General features: G+C 42.2%; 2 protein-coding genes across 2 annotated transcripts; one reads left to right on the forward strand and one right to left on the reverse strand.

Annotated features, from left to right (window-relative positions):
• The first annotated feature begins 743 nt into the window (after window positions 1-743).
• On the forward strand, window positions 744-14454 carry LOC130174451 (CD9 antigen-like). The gene is made up of 8 exons (XM_056384276.1): window positions 744-977; window positions 8030-8132; window positions 10594-10691; window positions 10802-10876; window positions 10988-11071; window positions 11180-11236; window positions 11383-11466; window positions 11577-14454. Exons 1-8 carry the CDS (start codon window positions 909-911, stop codon window positions 11640-11642), a joined length of 636 nt encoding a protein of 211 aa, XP_056240251.1. The 5' UTR covers window positions 744-908; the 3' UTR covers window positions 11643-14454.
• Window positions 14455-15717: 1263 nt separating this feature from the next.
• Window positions 15718-20038, reverse strand: LOC130174443 (mitochondrial glutamate carrier 1-like). The gene is made up of 9 exons (XM_056384266.1): window positions 19927-20038; window positions 19288-19413; window positions 18924-18979; window positions 18475-18565; window positions 18274-18392; window positions 17985-18180; window positions 17739-17896; window positions 17546-17621; window positions 15718-17411 (listed from the first exon to the last, which is right to left on the reverse strand). Exons 1-9 carry the CDS (start codon window positions 19947-19949, stop codon window positions 17252-17254), a joined length of 1005 nt encoding a protein of 334 aa, XP_056240241.1. The 5' UTR covers window positions 19950-20038; the 3' UTR covers window positions 15718-17251.
• Window positions 20039-20808: the final 770 nt, after the last annotated feature.

Consider the following 20808-nt stretch of genomic DNA (forward strand, 5'->3'; position numbering starts at 1 on the left):
TCAGCACCTTATCATCATGTTTGTCTTGTAAAAGGAAGTTGAGTAAATGCGAGTTGTTTTCTAATACACCCAATTTCCACTTATATACTATAGGCTTGTTCATTTGCTGTCTTAGTAATACTTGCTGTGCAGTGTGTGAGGTCTGACTTTCCAAATGTTCTGTCATTAAATAGGCTGGTTCCCTTACTTCATGTGTGCATGACGACATTTGTGTGGTAATACAAATAATAATGATATGATAATATATGCTAATCCTATGATAAACATGAGGAAAACAGCCCACTATATATTGTAGGAAAACTATCTGATGCTACAGGAATTATAAGAAAACACCAGAAAACTCACCATTTTGTGGGTTTCATGCATATTTTAAGAATATTATAAAACCGTAAACGATGTCATCACAGTCCTGGTACATGGGAATTTAACATTTAAATGCCACAGTGTGACATGAGGTTACACATTTGGAGTCAAATACGAAATGGGCGCAGGCTACTTACTATATAGGCTAGTGAATGTCAGTGTGTATCAGTAAGGTAGGATTTTACGTTACAGGGAGAACGACATTTCTGCCAAACACTTGCCAAGTTCCCATCGTATAGTCTCGCCCCCCCTTTGGGCCCCCTCTGTATTATTGAAAGGGGCGGTCTGGAAAGAGTCTAAGCGGATCCTGCGGTGTTTTGAACGCGTGCACGCGCGCGCGTCCGTGTGTGTGTGAGCGAGAGAGAGAGAGAGAGAGAGAGAGAGATAGAGAGAGAGCGAGAGAGAGAGAGGGGTTACAGTGCCAGAGCTGCTTGATGCACAAGTGTTGTGACCGGGCTGGACCGTTATTGTCACACTGCGGAGCCAACAAGACCGTCTGAGCGTTTCACGGGGATCAGGGCAGAACACAGCAGCATCGAGCCAACATGGGGAAGGTGGAAGGTGGAATGAAATGCGTCAAATACCTTTTGTTCGTGTTCAACTTCATATTCTGGGTAAGTGCATGTTCAGCGGGTTGTGTGGTGATGATGATGAGATGCGAGTTGAGCGTAAATGAACACGGAGCAAGTGCAGCAGCGGCGGGCTCCTCACTCCGGTACATCTGACTTTCACAGACACGTGTTTTTCAGTAACGATGCTGACATTCATCCTCGCGTCCGACTCTAGTGCGCTTTATTTGGTTAGTTGCCGTCCGGCGTGGGTTTACCCTGCGTGGCGCGGAAAGGGTGACAGCCAGAGCTTTTTAGTTTTGGCTCACCGGGTTCAAATCAGATTTTCCACAGAGGAAAAAACCCGCCCCTTTTTTCCCGGGGAAGTGTGTTTTTGAAAGGAAGACTGAATGAAAAGACAGAGAGAGGGAGGGAGAGAGACTGAGAGACAGCATGGAAAACAAACTCAGCAGTTGGCTCATTGCGTCACATTGCTTCATTAACAAACACCACAGATCTGATTGATAAAGTGAAGTCACAACCAGCCTGAGGCATCACGCCCGCCACTGCTCCCTTTTCTATTTTATTATTTAAAGCAGCATTTGGGCCACTCTCAAGACAAACTGTCAGGTGGATGTGAAAGGTGTGTGTGTGTGTGTGTGTGTGTGTGTGTGTGTGTGTGTGTGTGTGTGTCCTGCACACATGATTTGCACATGTGCCTTCATGCCTTCATAAACCCTGACATCCTTGTTAAATGCTATAAATGAACACACATTAATTTCAAGTCTGCAAGAAGTTGGTCTCCCCATGGATTGTGTGTGTGTGTGTGTGTGTGTGTGTAAGAGCACACTTTGGCTTATGTGTGCCACTGTGCACACTCCTTAGAGGGGAAGTTCCTTTGTGTGTGTGTGTGTGTGTGTGTGTGTGTGTGTGTGTGAGAGAGAGAGAGAGAGAGAGAGAGAGAAATTTTCCAACAAGCATCTGTGGAGTGGATCAGGCGCTGAGTGCACCGTGAATGGATCCATTGTGACAGCAGGACAATAGCATAACTTCAGTCTGTTGCTCCTGCCTGGCTAAGCAGCAGAGTCTGCCGGAGACCTAAACACAACACAAGTGGTCACACCACTGAGTCTCCACTTCACACTATTGCCCCTGCATCCAGGATGGGTGTGTCTGTCGCTAAAAATCTCCTTTTAATACATCTGAGCGTGGACATATTTCAACAGAGACAGGCAGGTGAAGACGAGAAGGGACGAGAAAAAGGTGGAGAAGGAGGACAAGAGTGAATGCTTGGTGAGAGAAGAAGAAAAACACGACTAATGTGACAGGAAAGAAAAGGGTCATAGGGAGATTGAGAGGGATATTCATGTGCGTGTTTGCGCGCTCACATGGCAAAAGAGGGACAGTTGGCATGAACTTGACCCAGATAAAGATAGAAAATAGATCAGTATGAGGATAGTGGGATATTTTGTGGATGTGTGCTGTCTGTGTGTGTTAAATGACACACAGAACCTCACACACAAATAAACATAAACTGATGATCCTCCATATTTCAGTGCTGTCTCTGTGGGAGTTCTGCACATTCCCCATATTCTGTCAATGACAACTAAACAGTGATCACCCTCTGCTCATAATCACAGCATCCCAATCCCCCCCTGGGCTGCAGCCCCCTCTGTTGATGGTAGAGTCAGAGATGATGAGAAGAGTGTGTGTGTGATGAAAGCGGGTGGAGGAGGGGCAGATATGTTTCCCTTCAAATCCCCTGAGCGGACAGTAGAGCAGAGACAGGCTGCTGGGATGATGGGAGCTGTTAAACATACTGACACACACACACACACACTTGAACCTGAATAATGAGGGAGTGCCATTCCCTTAACCACCCTTGTTTTCATCAATCAATACAATACTCTTTGTTTAAAAACCTCCATGTCACAGCATTGTGATGTAGTGAGATTCCTGCAGGGCTCAATTAACTAAACTGACAGTAATGTAACACAGGCCAAACTTTTGTATATATTACACTGATAGCTGCAAATACAACCCACTTACAACAGAACATCAATGCCTTGCTGGCTTCCCTGGGATCTGTTTGTGAGCTGTAGTTCACTAACTGCCCTATTTGGTCAAAAATTAAGCCCACAGGGCAAACAGTGTGGGGCAAACATTGCTTCACAGTGATATGTGTGAAAGGTGCAGCAAGATGAGTTTCTCCCACACATTTCCCCCCAGTTTTCTTGCTCCTCATCAAAACAAATGATATGACACAGTTTGGGAGTTTCTGAATCCTGTTGGTATTTACAAATATTTTAATAGTTACCTGTCCAACAATGAAAAACAATGTCATTGTCTATCTGTAAAAGTTTCATCAAGGTCACACCAGTGTTTGTGTTTTGTGCATTGCTTGCATTGCATTCGTTGCGCTGCAAAAGTTTCAGTCAACAGCCACACAGCTACTCTTCTTTATGAGCATGAGGTCCACACTGGAAATGTCAGGCTTCATCTCAGAGGAACCTAAAATATGTTAAATAAAACAGCTGCTTTTTAGCCTATTGAATGTTTTAATTTGTTGTGTAAAACACACTTAATAGTATTATAATATAACTCTTTAACCTAAAGTAATGTACCAAATATTTTCTCACGCTAAATGAAAGTAATATCAAGTTCCACAAAATAAGAATGCACATTTAGAAACAGAACTGCCGCCATATTTTAAAATGATCAATTATATAAATTATAATAACACAACAAAAGTTAGCTGTTACAGAAGTAAAAGTAAGTAAGGGGTCAGTGGCTTGTGTTTAAATGTTACAACTACCGACATTTCACACAGATGCAGCAAAATATGAACCAGCCACCATGTTTTAATAGTAACATCCTGGCCTATAAGGTAAATGGTCAGTGCCTGCCCTTCTTGACTGACAAGATGATTGTTTTCTAGATTTTTTTACTTTATAAAAAGAGCAATTGCATGACTAATGTCTTGTTTTTGGGAGAGTTCAGATTGCTGGGACTGTCATTGTACTTTCTGGGACTAGTGGCGTCCCCCAGGGCAGCGTCCTGGGTCCCTGGCTTTTTCTGTTAGGGTTAGCCAGTGATAAGTCAATGATCGGTAGGTGTTATTTTCTGATGCTGCACTGTTGTTTGTTTTGTTAAGCCTTTACATTTGGTAAACTTGGGGAAGTTGTATTTGGTTCAAAACTAAAATTATGCAAAACACCTGAGTTAATAGTAAAGGACTAGGGCCACTGTTAATTATCTTTTTCCTATTTTATTATTGTGGATAATATCTCAATATCTCTGCAGGGCAAGCATGTGTATGACGTGCGTTCAGGAAATTTAACAGACTAAGTTTCTTGCCAGACAGTCTCAGTTTATGCACAGGGATTGTTTGAAGCTTCTGGCATCAAGTCTGGTGCAGGGCCGATCTGATTATGCCTGTTTTTCCTGGATGGATGACTTATCAAAGGCGTAATAAATTACAGACTTCACAATACTTTACAAATCATATACAGTACAGTACAGGGTGTAGTGCAGCTGATCTTACTCCCTTGGTTAGATTTTAATTGGCAGGAGTTTATTCGTTAAGTTCAAGTGGTGTTGTGCCGTGGTATTTTTATTGTTGGAATTATTTGTGTTTGGTTGACACTACCCTATATTATAGTTGATATTAATATTTAAAGACCACGAATGATGTGACTGACTTTAGTGAGATGTAATGTTGTTCACTGTCAAGTAAAATTACTAAATTACCAAACAAAATTTAAATACCTTTAAAGCAAGAATATTTTATTGCTTTAAAGATTTCCGATTAGTAGTGAAGAAAGTTTGTTTTCAAACCCAGTGATTTTTCCTTTTTGTATATAGATTTTGTATATAACTCTGCACAGCCATTAGTTAAAAATCAAAAGACTTTTCAAACATTTTGAAGATTTCTGGTACTGGCTTTGATATCAGCATGAACACGGAAACTAAATATTTTTCCAGTATTCAGCCCTGCAAACACTTTTGTGTGTGTTGTTGAGGTTTGTGTGCCACTACACTCCCCCACCCTCACCCATGGAAGAGTACAATGGGATTTACTCCACCCATAATTATCTCTCTCCTATTTACACTTTCCTTCTGCCCATCATTTTTAATGTGCACTTGCATCTGTTTTCACAAACATGTGCCAGACAGGCAACACAGAGAACTATTTTTGTCAAGCTTGAATCACTCGCTAATTACTGCGGGATTTAAAGATGGTGTTTACAACAGTTTTGCTTTCATATCCTGTTCTTTTAATTTTACATTTTTAACTATTTTTTTTTTTATTTGATTTTTTTCCTGAAAATAAGGTCTAACCTAGAAAGTGGATAATGCCGCAGACTGTCTCTGACCAACACCACAGCCCTGTGTCAGCTCAGCCCCTGTTCTCATGGAAATTCCCCCTCACAAAAAGACTATTTAACTGCACTGTTAAAAAGTAGGCCTTAAACCGTAAAAGAGCCTCAATAAAGCTTCAACACAGATTTCCATCCCCGTCCAGGAATATCCAGACATACAAACTATCTTCACAGGTGTTAGGACAGAAAGAGAGGACGTATAGACTATACAGTACCTATACAGAACACGGGTTAGAGTTTGTCTCAGGACAACATGCTCTTGTAGTCTATATCCTCAGGCAAAGAAAAAAAAAGATGATGGGTCCTCTAATAAGTTATTCTCTCTTTTCCTCTCTCCCTTCCCTCTCTTTCATTGTGTCTGTCTGTTTCCCTCCTATTGTGTGCATATAGTCACAGGGAGACAGTGGGTCTTTGTCCTGTGGGTGAGGTTGGGAGGGAGGGAGTGAGATGAGGTGGGGTAGAGGAGGGGGACACACAGAGATAAGTCAGAGGGGTGAGGGGCGTAGATTTGGGAAGTAGAGAAGCAGGGAGGAGGGAGGGGTGTGTTTGGTGTCAGCCTGGGTAATGATGGCAGACGAAGTGGTGGGGGGTAAAGCAGGAGGGGGTTGATTGTAAGCAGTGACGGGGTTAATGGGACCTATGGGATAGTGAGGCTCAGGAGTGCCTTGTGAATCCATTTAGTGTGTCAGCTACTGAAGGCAGTGTTGGACGTAGCCCCCCTTGTTTCATAATTAGACCCATCTATGCATCTGGTTTTGAAAAGCTTTTTAAATGTAGCCATAACAGTAATGAGGTTTGGCCGAGCTCTAAGCTCTTTTCAACTGTGAAACAACCACCTGCTCCTCCATACAGCGCGAACACAATCTACAGCAGTTTGGGATGACCCGGCTCTTCTAGCATTGCGTGCATATGAACACAATTCAGTGGGCAGTAGTCCTGCTCACCTCACACCTCCACCAACACCATCGCACCATCAGGTGTTCCAGCAAATACCACTGTTAAATAGATCCAGAGCCCCTCACTGGACCAATCCAGCCTGGTTCAGTAAGTCTACAGATCTGCAGCCTTCACTTCACCATGCTTTATCACTTTGGACCTGCTAATCCTGAAACTCCAAAAGCTCAGCTGTCCCATACATCACCAGGCAAACACTAAATCCTCAGTCTGGGAGGAAGCCAGCTTCCCAACACCTGTCCCATATCGATGCTTTACAACTGAGCTACTGGTTTTACCTCAGACCAACACCATAAAATCTAACCTGGAGTGGAGGAGAAGAGGAGTGGAGGCCGTGAGGATGAGGAGGAGAAACAGAAGATAAAGACCAAAATTAGAGAAATTACAGAACCAGAAATGAGTAGGGTAGATTTGGTAAACAAAAGGTCATAAAGTAAATTAAAGATACAGTCATGGAACTGTTTGTTTTGGCCTGAACTTGGCAACGGGGTTTGTTTCTCTTGATGTATTCAACTAACAGAGCTCAGGGACACAAAAAACAAACAGTCACACACACAGCGGTCTACCTAAACTCTGAGATCTAGGACACAGAGAGACCATGTGACGAGCACTCCTAAATACGGTCCATTTAGACAAATCATTTCATTTATCTACACACATACACACACATAGACACTATCTGTTTTGAAGCTCAGCTCAAAAAGGTTTTTAGACTGGATTATCCTCAGGGGGCATTGGGCTCAGTGATCACTAAAACCTCTCAGTATTGATCTGTCAGTGGAGCACCCACCCCAGTCTCAGCCCTTGAAAGCATCTTAGGTCTCAGAAAGGAGTATTTACTCCAAGCTCCTATGACCACTTTAGAGAAATAATAGCTGTAGTCAGTTAGCCCTAAAAAGCAAGAGCATTGCCGGGAGTATGATTTTTTGTATCCGATGTATAGTAATGGTGGTTTAGATGAAGGAAAATATGAGCAACATGGAACCGCATTTCCAAACAAACAGGAGAGCCTGTTTCAGCTCAAGGTGCCACACTGCTGCCCACAGCCAAGCGGGTCATTTTCTCCCCACTGGGAAGCCAGAGCTTGCCAAGGGCTGATTGAAAGTTACACAAGTTGCATTTTGCTGGGATCTATTGCTGTAGAACACTTTAATAATCCACCCACGTAGCCAGACCTATTGTTTGACACAATATATGAAATTTTAGCCTAACTACCTTTTAATGAAATGATATTTCTGTTGCCTAGGTGCAAAGGGCGGAGGGCTGGAGTGGAAACTCCACAGCACCGGTTGCTGTCGTTATGTGGAAAATCACATTCAGGGAGAGCAAAAGAACGAGCCTTCTGAAGACCTGAAAAACATGCACTTCCACTGTTGTGCTTTAGATGAAAAGAATATTGCCTTTGTGATTAGTGCGGAGACCGATTCACAGCAAATGATGTCAGACCTTAAGCCAGGATAAAAATTATATGAAAAACATGCTTCACTATCAGATACATAACAGAAAACTGATCTACTTTTTAGCCAGTGTGTTTCTCTAACCATCTGCCTATTCAGCAATTGTTAAATCTTTAACCAGAACGGGTAGAAAGGAGGACGAGGGGAGACTAGTCAGGGAATACAGTCGGTATTTATTAGAGTTTGGTTGCAATTAAAGTCTGCATACACACAAGTCTCAAGAGTGCACGACTCCAGACCACTTCTTATGCATTTGTCTGTTTTTTCTCCGTATTTTCCACGTAGCACATCTCATTGTATGTATTTCTGTCCTATCTCCCTTCAGTTGATGGGATCCTTTGTTCTGGCAGTGGGGCTGTGGCTACGTTTTGACCCAGAGACTGTGTCTCTGCTCAATGGTGATAAGGCTCCAGATACCTTCTTCATTGGTGAGTACCATAACACACCTTGGCTAATCTCCACAGTCGATGTACACACAGATGTGTAGGGCCTAATAATAACATTCAACACGAGGCCATAATTCAGTACATGTGTTGAATAGTTCACCAAAGGTTTAGCTGAAAATCTGTGGAAATGCTGTTGCTGTCAACTTGAAATGATAAATTGTGTTTTCATCACCGCATTGGTTTTTTTTTTTTTTTTTCTTGTAAAGCACTGCTTGGGTTTGTGTTTTAAACATATGCAGCTGGGAAACCACTCTAAATGGGCCAAGGAAAGTTCAGTTGTTTCCCTATAAAATATCAGCAATTAGACTTTTATGCTGACTGATATCATCAATGGAAAATGGAAATTCAAGGCCATTCTCTTATTTTTGCTGTATTGAAGATAACGCGGCATTTTTAATAACAATTCTGAAAATTAAAGCTCTCTATTGCTATGACAAAATGTTGGGTTTGCCTGCGAATAAATGTCTGCCTCTGTGTCAGAGGGGATGTTCCGACCACAGGCCGCCCTCCATGCACACGCAAATACACAGAAATACACACTTCATTACCACATATAAAAGCCCCACACACACACACACACACACACACACACACACACAGAAACAAATATCCCCTGCCTCTACAGAAGTCTGTCTTTTTATGTGTGAATGTTTGACGTATGTGATTGTCCCAGTTTGACGGGTGTCCCACTACCAAGTTTTGCCGTACACAAATAAATTTCAGAATATTTTTTCAATATATTCAGTTCAATTCAACATCCTCTCACACTTTTTCTATTATTAGTTTGAATAACAGGAAATGGGTGCTTTACATGCATAAATGCACAAGGGAAACCACATGGCTGCTACACCACCTTTCAATCAGTCACCCTCCCCAGATGGAAAGAGAGAGACAGGGGGGAGGAGTGGGGACAGTTGAAAAGGCATATGGAAGAAGACAATCATAGAAACAGATGGGGATCCGTGGCAAAAGTTTGTATCAAAAACAAGATGGGACGTCAGATGAAATGACAGTGCAGAATGGGCGAGAAGAGGAGAGAGAGGTGTTTAGCCGTCCAGCATGGGATTACCGTCTCCACACTGAACTATTCTTTTCAGCCCTCTGACTGATTGGCACTTTCTTTTCTTTCCCAAATCCAGCTGTACTGCTGAGGGTGATATCGTTGTGTAATGGCGGACAAGTGTTTCCCTAGTGATTGTTGTTGTAGTACAGTGAGTCCTATAATAGTGTAACATTATTTCATCACTTCTCTCTGTCTGCTTGTGTTTGTGTGTGGACCGAGACTCAGATGTCCATGTGTGTCGACAGAGGATGAGTGGCCTCTGTCAGGTCCACTGAGAGTATAGTGCTACACATGGCTTTGACAGCTGAGAGCACTCAACAGTTGCTATGCCTCGTTCCCATGGCTTCAAGCCCAGGACATACCTTCTGCGTACTTTGAATGATGTATGATAAGAAAATGAGAACAACTTCAGACTAAGAGCTAGATAAAGAGAAAAGCAGTACAGTCTTCTTGGAAAGTAGAAACCGCATCTTGTTAAGTTGTGTTGATGCGGCAACGTCGCTTGTCAGCAGCTTGCTGACTGATCATTTGACACCTCCAGCTGGCAACTAAACTGTCCTTCCTAACAACAAAGGAAATGGCACTCCCATCTCAATTATTGTATCACATCAAGTCTTTTTGTTGACACACTGGGATCCTATGAACCGATCCTCCTTACTCTTTCCCACATGAGCCCACGTCATCACCTGGGGGCTGATGCGTCCTCTCTCACCCCGTCCTCTGCAGAGCTGTCGCCTAGCAACAGACCCCACCTGTGTAAGAGCACACTTGTGGAACCAATCTGTTGTTGGGTTCCTCCCTGCAGACCTACCCATGATGTACTTTTCCTAATGAGAGGGTTTAGGGGAGATAAGGGCATCTACGGGACATGAAGCGTCCCACTAAGAGCTGCCACTTAAAACAGGATCATGCTAAGAAGGCTTTTTACAAGGCATCTCGTATGCCTTGTGAAACAAATGGCAACAAGTGGCTCTAAAAAGGGATCTGACAAAGCATCAATCACTTTGCTGCCATTTGTTCAGCTGACCACAGAAATAGTACTGTCTGAAATGTTAATGCCACAGTCTGAGCCAGTCTGACCACTTCACTTCACATTCTTAGCTCTGTGCTGCCACCTGCTGGTGTTGTACCAAATGAAAATTGCCAGATGAACTAGAGGAGAAAAGCAAAGCATTTTTTAACAGAGATGTCCCGGTGAATCAACGTACAGAAGAAAAGCGAATGCACCATTTTAGTCCAACTTATCGTAATTATGTTAATGTACAAAATCTCTCAAAATAAATGATATTCTGACGTGTGTTTTCCTCATGACTAAAGGTCTCGTTTACAATTGCCCTTACCGGATGTTAGTGACAACCTTCTTTTTCCCTGTTCCCCCAGGTGTGTATATACTGATTGGTGCTGGCAGCCTGGTGATGTTGGTTGGTTTCTTTGGCTGCTGTGGAGCTGTGCGAGAATCTCAGTGCCTGCTGGGTTCAGTGAGTGCATATGCACACAAAAACATGAGCAAAAACTGAACTGAAATGCATCTGTATCCTATTTACAAGTATTGTGTACTTACTTTCATCTGTGGATTTTTTTTTTTCAGTTCTTTGCCTGTTTGTTGATCATCTTTGGAGCTGAGGTGGCAGCGGGGGTGTTTGGATTCTTAAACAAAGACAAAGTACGTTTGTTATTTCATAGCTTAAGTAGTTAATATGATGTTTTAACATACTACAATAAGTGTGAGAAGTCCTGATTGCACCACGCCATTCGCTCTTCCTCTTTCACACAGATCGTCGAAGACGTTCAGAACTTCTACACAACAACTTACAATGAAAACAATAACAGCACTATGATCATCTCATACCAGAAAGTAGTAAGTAAAAAAAAACAACACATTTAGGCTAACCTTTGACAGGAAAATAGCACGAGCTAATGGCTTATAATATGTTTCATCCTCTTATATTTTTTTTCCCACTTTCAGCTGAACTGTTGCGGAACCGCCGCAAACCCCTGCCCTGATCCCCAACCAGATACCAAGGTAAGATCTGTCACCAGCTCCAGACTCAGGATGCCAGTTCTATTCTGCCCTTTATTTGTTGAATGAATGAGTCATGGTGCCATACAAAACATCCTGGTTCCCTCGAGGCTTAACACTGCTTGACTCCTCTTATCTTTGCTCTGCAGGACTGTGAGACAGGCATCAAGGAGTTCTTCAACAGTAAGCTCTACATCATCGGGTACGTGGGCATCGGCATTGCTGGAGTCATGGTGAGTCTGGATCTGAGAAGAGTTGAAAACACACAGACACACGCAGACTGTCATCGAGAATTGTTTTATTTACCAAAAAAATAAATAATAATCTCTTTCCCTCTCAATAGATCATTGGGATGATCTTCAGTATGGTACTCTGTTGTGCCATTCGCAACAGCAGGGAGGTTATCTAAGCTGGATCCTTGACCTGTACCCCTCACCCCTCCTTTACTCAACCCCCGAGAGACTGTACAGCCATCAGATAAAATGTCAACCCCTGTCCCATCATCCACCCAGCGACCCAGGAAACTGACCATGCTCTAAAACTTCTGTTTCGTCTGCGGTGCTCAACTCAGCTCTCCTGACCTGATCTTTATTCTCTCTGAAATTTTATTTATTTATTTGCCGTCACAAGCTAAGTAGCAGAGTTGACTTTTCATAACAGGCTGGTAATTCACATTTCCAGTAGGAACAGAATAATTTGCGATGTTGCCCTGACAATCTGTCAAGATTGTTTTTCCTCATGGCCATTTGGCTACCACTACAAATTTTAACCCACATACTGTCACAGGAGCGTCAATGCTTTTTCACACTGCCTTGACACTGACCCTGTGGCTGTGGGAAACTTAAGCCCAGAGAGAGCAATCCGAGGTGAAGGCAGCTGTGTGTGCTTATCTGTGCACACACAAATCAAGACACACACGGATGCGCACACATAAACACAGCAATGTTGTGTTACGTGAGACGGCAGCCTTGTCTGGCGTCTCGTAGGGGAGTCCTGATTGGTGGAATCAGAGTTGAGTGTCAAGAGAGGGAATGGCCCGTGAATGTTTCGAGAATGCATCCATCATGCAGCCCGAATGGTCTTACTCACACACATACAACATGCTGTATACGCACTCTGCGAACTATGCAATCAACACAGGTTGCTCTTTATAAGGAAAATCCACAGTTATCTTAAAGGACTAGTTCAATATTGTTGGGGAATACTCTCATTCACTTCCTTACTGAGGGTTAGATTAGAAAATATCTAACTCATGTACGATAAGTATGAAGCTACGGCCGGCAACTGGTGAGATTAGCTAAGCACAAAGACTGGAAACAGAGGGAAATAGCCAGCCTGGCTCTGTGTGGATCATTTTGGAGAGATTTTGTTCTCACTTTACAGAGCCAAACGACCTCTTGTGCCCAGTTTTTATGCAGCTGTAGCCTTATATTTTCCACACAAAGTGGTGTCGATCTTCTCCTCTGCCTCTTGGTAAGAAAGCGTATTTCTTAAAATCTTGAACTATTCCTTTAAAGGACCAGACCAGTGGGTTTGCCCTTTTTAGTTCATTTACTACAAATCATGCACAGTTTGAACTAAAAGTTAACCACTTTGAAAACAACACTGGAACGTTTCAGAAATGTTCACTGTGGTGGGTTTATATATTCAAGTAGGTCATCTGTTGAGCAGAAACGAATGGGGAGGCTGCATGTAGTGGTAGGAAAAGTACTGTACATCAAAACATCTAAAACCATGTAGTGTGCATGATTTTGCAGACACGCTGGTCTGATCCTTCAAAGATGATTTAAATTTAAAAAAAAAGCCAACTGAATTACGAACCAAATTCCCTCGTCATCCCGAAGGAAAAGCTCCTCATCTATACGGCGAAGCGACTCAGTGACATAAATACCACTTCCTACCCTTAATAATATGTGTGCTCCCTTATGTAAGAGAGTACCCTGGAGCTAGACCATATGGATATGTTTTCAGGCTATACATATACTAGCCGGTCAACTGAGAATAGGTGCTGTCACTGTGAAATCCAGTTATCCGAGCCAGATCTTTGATGTCTTCCCAGCTCTTCCATCTTTTTCCCCCTGTGTGCCTTAAAAGTACACCGCCCACAACAAAAACCCCAAGGAAATCACCCCTGTATTCTTCCCATTTTATTGACCTCAGCAGATAGGAGGGCTGTTGGATAGAGACACATTTATCCAGGTTAAATCAGGCCAGTGTTTGAATTTGAAGGGTTTATTCCAAGTGTCAGGACTCCAGTATGTAAATATGTTTGAGTTTTTTTTTTTTTGTTTGTTTTTTGTAGTTGTACATTATTTGTGGCTGATGTGATAGTTACTATTTAACATGCTGTGTGTAGACAGACGCTTGCAGTAGTTATACCATGTTTTAGTCATGACAGTGTAGTCAAACCAGATCCACACAGCCAAAACAGTCTCTTAACGTGCCTTTCTTCGATATCCAGCTATTTTTGAACAACAGGCTGTCTGAACGTAGCAGAAGTGTACATATGTTTGTAGAGTTGGACCGCTATTAATTGTCATTCACAGTGGACGAGTAGCACATATGGCTCGACTTGCCATTATTGTTTTGGTGTGTTTTTGAGCGTGGCACTCCACTGTGTCTTCTCAGCCAAGAGAGCTGAAGTGGTGAAAAGAACAGTTTTCTCTTCCAACTATTTCAAAAGCCTTTTGGTACTAATAAAAATCTATTCTCAGGACTCTAAACAATAATCTGAATGTTGATGAAGTCCAGATGATCAAACTATACGGGACACAAGCACTTGTGAATATTATTTTCGCTTGTTTTTTTTTTCACATTTTAGTGTGATTTTAAACATGTGAGGACACAACAAAGGCTTAATTACCACTTCAGGCTGTTAGGATGACAGTAGGTAGTGTTTACTCTGAGGACGGAGATGACACAACAGAGTCACTAGACTGTCACTCCAGAGGCTCTGTGGAGCTAAAATAGGAGGAACGAGGAACAGTTTAGTGCTACTCAATCCACAATGCTGTTGCTGTGTTCCTCAGTTATATTTGTTTTGAGCAAATCTGGAGATGTAATGTACTGTGCTCCTAAAAAAAAAAAAAAAAAAAAAAAAAACTGTGTACACAGTCGAGCCTTTCATAGTTGATTGTGTGTTAATTTATTTTAATACCATTCCAGGCTTCTCAGGAAGATAGGTGATTGAAGTTTAATAAAGCTTTTAAAGTTTTACAGAGTTTCCTGTGTCAGTTTCCTTCTTTCATCACAAAGGCCGTACATGTTCCGACATTGTCAGTTTATATTAATGTTATATTGAAATCTGGTAAGCTTTCACAGGAACTGACACACTGGTCCATTACTGAAGTGACGTGACAGTGTGTCAGATGTCTTCTTCCAAGGGAGCAGCAGGTTTACAGATGTGTCAGGATATCTTTGTTGATTAAAAAACAGAGTAGGCCTTTTTGGAAAAGGTTCAAAGGTCATTTGCATGGCACACAAAAAAAAAAAAAAACAGTTTTTTAATAGTTGAAGTATTTTTTCATTTACTTTTCTGGTTCTGACAAGTATCTTTACATGGGATTTTTCTTATTTTACTTGTGACTCTTTATCATGATGTCAGTCAGCATCAGTCCACCATTACACACACGGCCTCAGTCACATACTCTGCTCGCAGCATGGCTTATATACCAGTAAGTCCGCTTCCAATGACCTCCAGTATTGAAATACAACCTCCACATCAAGCCAAACGTAATTTACGCAGGCTGATAATTTCATGTGACATTTTAAAACGATTTTTTTAATTGTCTGGAACAAAACATAAAAACGTAGATTTCTAAATTTAGCTGTGTATACTGTAGTTGTAGGTACAAATTTAGAATCAGGAATGGGATGACCCCCAGGCACATGAAGACTAATTGGCTGTAGTACACAGGAAATAGGTCATTCGGGTGGTGTGAATGAGTTATATTTACAGATTATGGTTTTAATGCAGCTTGTTTAGAATTTAAATCTTCAATGTAACATTTAAGATCATTTTATACACATTCAAACTTCTAACTTATTACATCCTCACGTTATTTCTTTTATATTTCCTCCCAGTTGATCGTATTTGATATCCCGTGTGATTAGGTAGGTTTCCAGGTTTAGTCGCATGAGTCTCATGTCAAGAGTTTCACCTTTCTGCACTTGAGCTTAAAGGGCAGCTGAATATTTAGCTGAGTGTATAGTTATGCGTGCGATGAGGAATACCCAGTGTAGAGTTACCCCAACACTGCAGCATGAGCATTTTCACTGCCACTAACTTATCCTTGCCAGTGATGCATGTGTGGGGGAGTAGGGTAACACCTTTCAAGCTTGCATCAGAAAAAGCACTAGTATACAGTCAACCTGTCCCAATAGCCCTACCTGAGAATGCATGAATGAACACTATAACGTACACTATAATATGCAACACTTCAGGCTACACGCACTCCACTCCACAAACAACACAAATAAAACACTGAATTTATAAATATTTATTCGGCATTTAAAAATCTGTATTTACATGTGTAATTCTAAAATGAACTTAGAAAATAGATAATTATCTTCTCGACTGGTTTTGACATGTTGAAATGTTGAAAATTGTTCTCAATTTGAATTCAACTTACACAGTTTGAGAAAACTGAACAAATACAGGATATATATATTTACATTGGTAAAATTGAAAGTACTTTGACCCATGAAATTTGCCAGAAATAAAAGAGTGCAGCCCGACACTGCACTTGGTTCTGCCTCAAAGTGCCAATAATGATACATTTGTGTGAGCTCCTCTATTTTCTAACTGACTAGAAAACCTGAGCAGTCACAGTCAACTAAGAGAAAGTGCCTAGCCCCCCCCCCCAGACGACTTGGTCCCAAAAGCACTTCAGAGTCTTGTCCATCATCACTCTAGTTTAACGACATTTAACAACATCACTTTCACCACAAAAAGCTGCTCTCCAAAGTCAACTGTAGTGGGCCTCACTGAACTGTTTAGCTTGCAAGTTACGTAAGAGTTGTGTACAGGCTGCCACAGTAATATTCACAGTGCCCAGTAAAAACCCCAAACACCTCAACCGCAATTATTTTTCAGAGCAAACAACAGAAAGCTTCTACGGTAGGGTATTGTGTTGTGACCAACTATTTAAAGAGCAGTGTAGATACCGAGAATGGGTAAACTATTTAGAAGCGTGGAAAAACCACTCCTTGTTACGGAAAAGTAATGCAGCACAGAATCACTGTGTAGCACAGCAGTGGATAGGAGGAAATCCACATGTTTGTTTCGAATAAAAGCCACCAGGTCTTTTCCCAACCGGGCTGTTTAGAAGACAGCATGTGGCAATCATTTTGTTAACAACGTTATTTACCAAATTACATCTACTTTAAAAACAAATACACTATATACAGTACACAGACCGGAATCAACATCCATGGCCCAGTTTCACATGTAACCCTTTAAAACAGGATTGAAGCTATTCAAGTAAAGTTTCAATATTCTGCCGTTGTCAATTGGTGCTCCTTCGCACACTTTGCAACACTGTGTAACAGCCATCACCGAGTGAATGCCAAGATGGGGCAGTTGGGAGGGATACACAGGTTAGGGTTACTGTGGAGGGTAAGTGATACGGGTTGCATTTAGGGGTATGGTCTAAATCTAAGGAAAGAGGGGGGAAAGGTTTGGTGCCGCAGGAGTGGACTCAAGTCTAACGTGGGTAAAATGGTGATCTATGTTGGACTATCAAGTCCCTCAGTGAGGAAAGCGATTCCTTTCTCGCGATAAGCTCCACTGAAGCCCATATGGACAGGTGTGTTTCAATCTCCCTCTCTTAGATAAGAGATAGTTATGCTAAAAGGCATAATTTGAAACCATTTTGAAATAAAATGGCATCTCTCTGGTCCCTTTAGCGTTTTACTCTGAAAACCTCCAGCAATAAAGAGGTACACAGTAATGGAGAGCTGGGTCCATAACTGCCTGTAATTTAATGAGGCGGCAGAAAGACTAAGGGAACAGCTTGTTTATGCAGAGTAGATGTTGTGGGGGGTGTACCCCAGCAGGAACTCTCCAACTCCTACAGAGTACACAACCTGGGCAATGCCAAAGAGTGGAGCAATAACCAGGGCCCGGCAACTGGCCCCCTTGAGGAACGCTTCGGGCCCCTCCTTTCTCAGGATATTTCTGCAATAGAGGAGAGAGTACAGCGTTAGGGTGGAACTTATGCCATTATGTGCCAACGCCAGAGGGGCAAAGGCACAATGCTTGACTCATCCCAGTTATATCTGCTGGAAATCCAATAATAAAGATAGGATTACCTGACACAGTCCACCACTCCATTGTAGGTTTCCTCATTAGCTCCTTTTTTGAGCGATTGTAGCCTTGTCTTGACCACTGCACAAGACATAAACAAAACTTATTTCAGTTGAGAATTTATAAAAATCTGCAAAACATCAGTTCCCAGTTCCCCAAACATTGAGCAGATATCTCTGTGTAGACCGAGTCCCTCACCGTCACAGGGGCTGACAGCTACTGCAGCAATGGATCCAGCCGCACAGCCAGACATGAAGGACCAATAGAAGGGCACAGATGGGTCCTCAGATGAATGCTGGCCGAGCTGGTGCAGATGTGCGAAAAGAGGGAAGTACACAACGGAGAATGGGATGTCCCTGGAAAGACAACAGACAAGCATATTCACTAAAGTAAGAGACCGCTAACCGAGGATGGAAAAACTTTTGAAGCAAGGCCACATCTCACCTCATCAACGTGGCCCCGAGTCCCCTGTACAGCCCCGTGACTCCTTTGGTCCTCAGCAGCTCTCTGGTGATCTCTGTGGCGGACACTCGCATGACTTGAGGTGCAGGGCTGGTGTTATAAGCACGGCTGAGAACAGCACTGGTCCCCCCCATCTTCAGAGTGGCTACCACGCTAGGCATCACCCTCTGCTGGGCCGCTAGCAAGAAACATGAAACAAGGTGTAAAAAGTAACATCCCAAAGCACAATTTGATGCCGGTAATCTATTCTGCTGCTTTGTCTTGTAATTACCTAGCCTGCCAGCATCCTGCAACTGGATCTTGAGCATCTCCATGGGTGTTGTGATAATGACCTGGCACATTCCTGCACAGCATCCTGCCAACATCTCCTTGAACACCGTCAACTTGCCACTGAAGACACAGACACCAACTTAAAAACCAAGAACGTCATTGCAATACAAGACTCTTATCTCTTTCAGTCCTACCAACTCACCTGTCTTTGCTCAGCTGGTGGCGGAAGAAGTCATTAGCAGCTAGCTTGATAGCCTTCTCTGGGGTTACCAGGGTGAGATTTACTGCAGCACCTGCAACAACAAGCACTGCTCATGACAAAACGTAATTTTGATTAAAAAAGAAACACAACCACTCTCGTTGAACCATAGCCAGTCAGCACATTTTGCATAGCAGAGATAAATGAAACAAATAATCTATTTCATAAAACTGGAAGAGTAGATGTAACAAATGAACAGGCAACAGGGTGTCTGTCTGTGAGGGATATTAATTCCACTTCCTGGATCTCAGAGGTTGTAAATCAGACAATGACATTTGCACATATAATTAATATAAACTCTTACTTAACTTAGCAAAAGTAGGATAAGTTTATTCAAGGCAATTATTAAACATGTCACAACAGTTAAGTATGGCCAGTCTGACTAGTCTTACCTCTATACATGCCAAAGTAGCCTTCAGATCTGACAGTCTTTATGAGGCAATCCATCCTGAGGAGAAAGAAATAGATTAGCTGTGCACAGAAGGTTGTCATGTTATATTCTGCTGTGTCAAATTATGTTTTGCTATCACAGAATGGTGTACTCAACAAAAAAACAAAGTGCAGAAAATCTTAAAAGTTTAATTTGTTCCCAAAATTGGGACAACAGCTCAGCTCGCTCTAAAAAGGTTTCACTGAAAGGCGATGACTTCAAGAAACTGACATGGTAAGAAAAGGCCATTATGTGTACATTTAATTAAGTAAACAGTATCACAAATACAGCACAGATTTCAGTGATCTTCTCTCCAAGAACCTTACATGTTCTTGTAGAGTTGCTGCCCGCTGCGCTGGTTCTGCAAGCGGGTCTTGGCCAGGTCGATAGGAAACACACAGGTGACTCCTACCATGCCTGCAATCCCTCCATTGATCAGTTTGGCCGGGAGGCTGTTCAAGAACAAGTCACAACAGACATGCAGATAACAATCATTCCTATTCTCATTACATTTGCCAGTAGAGTAAGGTGGGGCGCTCCCAGGTAGAGTGACAGAACCTGCTGAAAGTGAACAGTACAAGAAGTTGTCATCTAAAGCACAAGACTGAGGACCTTATCTGTGTGGGAAAGTAATTAAATATATTTCTTTGGGTGTGTATATGTGTTTGTGGTGTGTGAGGCATTAGCATTGCAACAGAACTGGGTACAGAGTGACTCTGCCTCTGGGAAACTAGTCCTCCAGAAATAACTTGTAAACAGAGTAAATCAAACAACATACACCTATGTGTCTGAGCCATTACACTTCACAAGGCATCGACGATTTGCCAAGTAGAAACAACAGATTGCACACTAGAACAGTTTACTATATAAAATTAATGTAATTAAATAATTAAGGCATGCTTTATTCCTGTTTTTTTCTCTAAGCAGCCCACACATAATGCTGGAGGGTCTGGTCGGGTTCATACCTTATCTGCTGTTGCTGGGTCATGGTTCTTAGTTGTCTTAGTGCAAAAGTTGGTCAGCAGCACAAAGGAGGAGGCCACAGAGGGAGAGCAGGCTGAGAGTCCCTGAGAGACGCTGAGCAAGGCAAGAGTAGAAAGAAGCTCGGGGGTTATATATGCATAGAGGCATGCCCAGCCCTGCAGATACCAGGATAAATTCGACATTGCTCTCCACCCCCCCTGCGCTGCTAGCCAAGAAATGGAGCCAGAGTCAGTCGTCACCTTACCAATCTGCAACCACAATGCAAATAGCTTCCCTCGGATACACCTGCCATTAACTGTGCCAGGAAGCCAATTCCTTTTGCAAATAGGACCTCTGTTCAAATTACAATTTATCTTTTTATCTATTTCATCTTATTTGTAGCAGTTGGGCAATTTGGTTCTAGAGAATCTGGCAACATAAATGACAGGACTCATGCTGTCTGTGCTTAATTGCTTATATCACTTATGTATAGACAGAACTATATTTCTGCACATCCATAGTTTTTCATATACACATTCAGAACAAGTCAATAATAAAGCTCTTCAAGAAGAAACTCAAATGATCATGACTTTTCTCTCTAACTTTAACCTTTTTCCTTCTAAAATGTAAAACCTAAACAGATATCAAGTGCAGCTCAAAGGCGCCCCAAGTGGTCATGGTGATTAACAAAGCAATTCTGATCATATGTGATCTTCTATGTGGGGTGTGCAGGGAAAAAAAGTGGATGCTTTGACCAAGTATTGAGTGCTACCACCAGTTTTTTTCTTTTTTTTTTTTTTTAAATCAGTGAACCTATCTAAATAGTAAAGTGTCATCGTTTTAGGCTGGTGAAAGCTAGTGGTAATGTAGCTGTAGCAGAGTAT

This window comes from Seriola aureovittata, chromosome 9 (assembly GCF_021018895.1).
Source record: "Seriola aureovittata isolate HTS-2021-v1 ecotype China chromosome 9, ASM2101889v1, whole genome shotgun sequence".
In the NCBI taxonomy this organism is placed as follows: Eukaryota; Metazoa; Chordata; class Actinopteri; order Carangiformes; family Carangidae; genus Seriola; species Seriola aureovittata.